The sequence below is a fragment of the Chelonia mydas genome, chromosome 8 (assembly GCF_015237465.2).
Source record: "Chelonia mydas isolate rCheMyd1 chromosome 8, rCheMyd1.pri.v2, whole genome shotgun sequence".
Lineage (NCBI taxonomy): Eukaryota > Metazoa > Chordata > Testudines > Cheloniidae > Chelonia > Chelonia mydas.
The window spans coordinates 60156168-60162167 of NC_057854.1; the positions used below are offsets into that span (position 1 = coordinate 60156168).

The 6000-nt window shown below is 35.2% G+C and overlaps 1 protein-coding gene across 1 annotated transcript in view; it reads left to right on the forward strand.

The window, feature by feature from the left end:
* Positions 1 to 3527, forward strand: part of CDC73 (cell division cycle 73) — a 163360-nt gene extending 159833 nt beyond the window's left edge. Inside the window, exon 17 of the mRNA XM_037907849.2 lies at positions 18 to 3527. Coding sequence (XP_037763777.1) covers positions 18 to 54 — 37 coding nt within the window. The 3' untranslated portion in view covers positions 55 to 3527. The remainder of the gene's footprint in view (positions 1 to 17) is intronic.
* Positions 3528 to 6000: the final 2473 nt, after the last annotated feature.

The window sequence follows — 6000 nt, forward strand, 5'->3', positions numbered from 1 at the left end:
TTTTGTTAACATTGCAGGTACATGGTAAAACACAAATCCCATTTGAGATTCTGAATCCTCTGGCTACCATTCATTTCCTGAAACGTGATTGAGAAATATGAAAGATGCTCCAGTTTGGAGACTAAGGCTCTCACTGTATGCATTTGTCAGGAACTTTACAAATGAAGAAAGGATCACAGTTTAATCTTTTATAAGATCTTGTTTGGATGCTTCGTGCTATGGCAGGTTGATACCTGCTGTTATTACAAGCAAAAGTGTTTTCCTTAAAACTATTTTTTTAATAATGTTAGCCTTCTAGCCTGCAAATCAAATTGTATATTTTGATAGCAGCAGTTTCTTCCCCATTTTGTTAAGTTAGCAAAATTTTTAAACAGTATGTTTTTGTTCCTCATTAGAAAATAGGTCGATCTTCACTGAAGGTTACAGTGTGTGTGTGTATGTGTGTGTGTATGTTATGAGGCTTTCAAAATGACTTTGCTTCTGAGTTTAGCTCTGGTTTCCTTTGCTTTATTGTTTCACTTACTGAAAATATTTTGTTGTAAATGGTATTATGTTTTAGTCTATCGGACTTGCAAAACTAAGCAAAGTGACAATTGTTTTGGATAAATCAAAATGTCAACCTGTATATGTACTGTATATTCTGTTTTGTTGAAAAAGGGATGGTGAAAAATCAAGAACCACTTCTTTGGGCTTATAATATTCCAGTTTACCAAATCTTTAAACTTTATTACAAATACATTCAAGTAAAGTTTAACACAGAATGTCCATCCTCCATACAGATCCTTTAATTTAAAACTTAGTGTGTATGTGTACACTACCGCCTGTCAAATACTTTATATATGAGAGTCCAAACATTGTATAGACTAAACAATGAATAGAACGGGGGAGAGTTTGCTTTTTTTTAAGTCACCATACAGAATTAATACTTTTGATGCCAGTACATTAGATAACCTCTTATGTTGTCCCTATGACAAAAGTAGCCCAAGCCTTGTCTCCAGGAGTTGCCATTTTCTGATCTGAGCAGCTGGAGCTTTCCAGCAGTACTGCACTTGTACTCAAAATAAACCTACTCCAGTTACCAAAGAACACATTTGCTTGATCTAGATTGAGTATAACTAAGGCAAGAAAACACTGGTATTTGTATGAGTTTATGGTAACTACTTACTTTGACATAATATAGTATACCAGTTGATATAATAGAATGATTAAATACTATAACATACATATTATATTTCTGCTCTTAAAATTCTGAACCATGTTTCTTATGCTTTGCATTTGAGGTTTGACAAAAGTAAAATATTCTACGTATTCATTTTTCTTTTGCTTTTATTTCACATTTTATCTTCATTTTTTTATATAACTGGCAGCCTAGCACCTACAGAAGTTTTAGAACCATACTGGCATACCAGGCCTCTCAGGTCCCAATGGCTTTGGTGATGCATAACATTTTCATCTCAACTGTACTAAGACTACAATTTTTAAATTTAAAACTACACAAAATAAAAACCTCCCAATTCTCATTTTTTCATAGCAGTTAAAATCCACATCAGTAGTACTAAGAGTGGAGTTTTGAATGGATATCACAAAATCACTGGGAAGAGCAAACAATTCAAGACTGTAAAATAGTTAAATAAAATCCTTTCAGAAAAGTTCCTTTAACTGGTTTAAGAGGTTTGGTCAGATCCAGGTCACTGACTCTCCCACTAAATTTTGTTTCACAGAATTAACCAGAATTTTCCTTTCTTTGTATCTCTTAACCTTGAGATAAAACTAGGGAACAATTGTCAGTAGCACAGCACTTTTACTGTGAAGAAATGATCAATATAATTTGGGGTTTCATACTGCTGAAGTTGTGGGGCATCTAATAGTTCTGTTTCTGCTGCTCAGAAATGGGAAATTTTGTAGAGCTAGTCAGTACTATGTATGTAGGCAACATACTTAGTTTTTAAAAGACTACTGTAATGGGCAGCAGCCAGTTTTCCCACAAGGTTTTGGTATATACATATACTGCTCACATGCATTATAATTTGCAGATTATACTGTTGTTGTTTTTAAATATGGAAAGTCCAATTGACATTTTCTCTTCTCCATCCTCTGTTTGTTGTGTTACATGTTAAAAGCACATGGTGTTAAAGCTCATCAGTCAGTCTCAGACCCTGCAATGCTTAGGCTCAATGTGGCACACTGGAGGACAGCCTGATTCTGATTTCACTTACACTGGTGTACATCCATTGGAGTCAGTGGAGTGATGCAGGTGTGAAACTGACAGGAGAGCAGAATGTGTGAAATCTGTTGGGCGAACTGTACCATTTTTTGTGGATTCAGAGCCAGACTTTTAATATTTTGGAATTTTCTATTTGCAAAATAATGTGATTACGATCTAAAACGTATTTATGAAGAAGATGGCACTTTTAGGTCTCTTCATTCATCACGGTAGTGAGGTATCTATCTAAGTCATTGTGCAATTAGTTGCCTTCACTGGGAGTTGGATCAGGTCCTCACAGAATAGCTCTCCTGGGTCTCTCTATATGTACATTTATACACACATTATGAAACTACTTGGACTTAAAGTTTAGCCATACAGCATCATTTTACAACAGATCAGGTGTTTGATATCACTTTATGCTTAATTTATCTACAAATTAATGAATTGTAAGGAAAACTGGTACCAGGAACTGGAAGAAGCTGTACTATGTGCCATTTGTTTAGGTGAGCTGCATTCCTACTGGTGAGCAGTTTTAAGAGCTTGCAGTGCTGAGACGTGTACAAATTGTGTAAACTGTATTGAAAATTAAAATGTATAAGTGAGAATGTGAGCTATTTTACTGAAAAGTTAAATGACAAGCAGTATGGGGTTCAAATATCAAATTGACTGTTTCCTCTCTTTTCTGTATAGTACTGTTTTAATAATCAAAACTGCTTTGAAATAGCTAAACAAAAACACCTCTACTATCATTGTTTAAAAAGTACTAAAGCAAGATGGAAACTAGCTTACAGTGTGATATTCGGGGTTCCATACTGCCAGGGTTTAAAAAAAGGACAGCAATATTATAGCTGCCAATAGGGACCTTTTGAAATACTGATTTATATTAAAAATATTACTGCTTTATAATTTATACAAAGCAAGAACTGTCTGTACACTACTTGAGCTTTCTGAATGCTGCACTGAACAAAGTGGCAGAAGCAGATTTCTTTAATCAACGCAGAGGTAATTTCTTTTTAAATAGACTTGTATACCTGAAGAAATAACGGATCAGCACCTTCAACTGAATAGGCTTAACTACTATAAAGTTATTGGCAGGGAATTTTTTTTCTATCAAGATAATTCTACAAGGATGTGCTAAAAGCCAGTGCTTGAGCTACATGATTTATAGAACTATTCAACAATACTGTAAACTTCTTATTTTTGAATACAGATAAGGAGTAATATGTGGGAAGTGTACTATGTATTAAGTTCATAAGGAGCTGAACCTATGATCAAGGATAATGCGATATATGATGTCAGATAAATGTTTATCTGAACAGCACATTTGTTTTTGGCTTTCATTCTGTGTTCAATCAGTGTATAAAATATTACTGTTCTCGTCAATGACTTTCAAAAATGTTTTATTGGTCTAACTTTTCATTCTCATGCCCAGTGAAATATGCACTTAGTTGCTAATACTTGCTAACACTGTACAAAAATAAGCTGGTCAAAATTAATGGATTAGATGGTGGGTTTAAAATTTAATGTTGTGATGCTGTGCTCATTTTAATTCAAAAGCCATAACTAATGCCAACTACTTTATTAAACTAATGTGTTCATGAAAAATTAAAAATCCCTGCCTGAAGAAATTGTTGGCCTAACAGGTTAAAGTTCACCTGGAATGCTAAAAGAAATAATTTGTGGGAAAAATGTGCCATATAGATTGGATTCTGTGAATATCAAATTGTAGCTCTGTAAATTATGTAGCACCTGTTTTTTAAGGAACTGTGGTCCTGTTAGTTTCTTTTGTCTGGACAGATACATGCTTCATTAGAAATTGTAAGTACACATTTATTTTTTTGGTTTGCTGTGCAGTCATTTTCTTTACCTGAAGACCTTTAACATTGTATGTATATCCTGAGTTAATAAGGAGTGGAAGGAAATCATTTAAAATGTGAAGAGGTTGGAGTGAAGCTCCTTCCTTTTGGCAGTATAAGCATGGTGTGCTGAGTCCAACAAGCCTCTTCTTGGCGCCAGTGAATATAGAGAATACTGCAAGGTAACTTGTATGGGAGGGCTGCTGTTGACTTCCATGACTTTCATTTTTCCCTCTGCTGGTGAGAAATATAAGTGCTGTAAACTCAGAGGAAATGGGTATTTATTGAAGCAGAAAATATTTTGCTAAGAAGCAAATGCTGACAGGCAGTGTTTCCAAGTTGATTTCACTGCATTCATTTTTCTTTAAACAGAAGTTGTTTTAAGATTTGTAAATGAGTGCAGATCTAAAGAATATTCTCAAATGTTTGAAATTTAAATCCATTAACTAGTTTACATGTAAAGCTGGAAAAGTTCTGAGGTAATATATAAAATCTCTATAAAAAGGTATTACTGTTCATGGATTTTATTTGCATCTGTAAATTCCCTTTCCATCTACTCTTCACTTTTCCCAAAAGTCAGAAAAAAATGCTTGTGTACATTCCTGAAATTGTCAAATGTAAATCTTTCTGAAACTGTAATTGCCTGAAGTTCTGAGTGCAGATTTGTCTAAAATAACGAGCAACGAAGGCAGCAAAAAATGAAGCTTAACTTAAATCTAGTTTGGCCAGCCTGCCTAATGAAAGTGCTTGAGTGGCCCTGTGTGAACTAGAGTGTTTCAGTTTCAGCTGCTGCCTTCTCAGATTGTATATGGGGTGGGTTGAAATCCTGGCCAGAAGTCAATGGCAAAACTCCGGCTGATTTCACTCAGGCCTAGATTTACCCAATATCTTAAAGACTGAGAGTTTTAAAATGAGAGATTCTCTAGAATCTTCCAGGAATGAAGAGTAGCAAGTAGGAATGGAGGAGACATTTTATAGAAGCGTAAGGGTTGAATCTTGGGCAATTGTATTAGATCTTAGAAAAAATTGATCACACGTAGTATAAAGGTTCCAAAAATGGTTTTAAAAGGGTTAGTAAACAATTATATATTTTAATAAATGATTAGTTGTTAGTCCAAATGGTCAATAGTTTTCTTTATTGCTATATTTTATGATCCACTATATCTTATGATCTATAATAGCTTTTACTGATGTACTTAGAATCATTTTTAACATGCTATTGATGTTGGTAACATGCTTTATAACAGCTATTAATAATTTCTTAGCCATTTATAAATGGCACCTTAATATAAATTGTGACCAAAAGGTTACCGTGGAGTCTTGGCAGTGGTCGTGTGACATCACTGGTGAGGGGACTTGAAGTACTGTTGTTGCTTACAAGGAAAACATCAGGCTGTATGTTTTAACTTGGTGGGGGAAGTTGGCTGTAATTGAAAATTGGACATGTAAGTATTCACTAATCTCACAGGATTAGTGATGTGTGTTCTCAAGTGGTTTGATAGCGCTAGCACACACCAGTGCATGTACTCATCTAAACATGTGCATATGTTTAAACATTCACTGTGATTTGTTACAGGTTGAGCTGCATCTGTGACCCATTTAGGGCACCCCCTCGGCTCTCGTTCCTCATGTCTTCACCTCTCCTGGTGGGGGGAATCAGGTGATTTCTCACACTCTTAGATGGGGTCCTGGACTGCAGCTGTCTGTACCAACTGTACTCGCCTGTCTAATCTAATTGCGTTTGGCACCTGCAGTTCTTCCTTTCAGGAATCTGTGGCCAGCAGTAAATATAGTGATATACCAGCTGTCTTAAAACAAAAGCATTGTTTAATCTTAACAGTAGCAGCAAAGCATAACTTAGAGTGTTTACATGTATGTTTCTTACCTTGAGTCCTAGGCAGGCCTCTCTCTCCCTAACCTTTGAGAGTTTGGATCTCA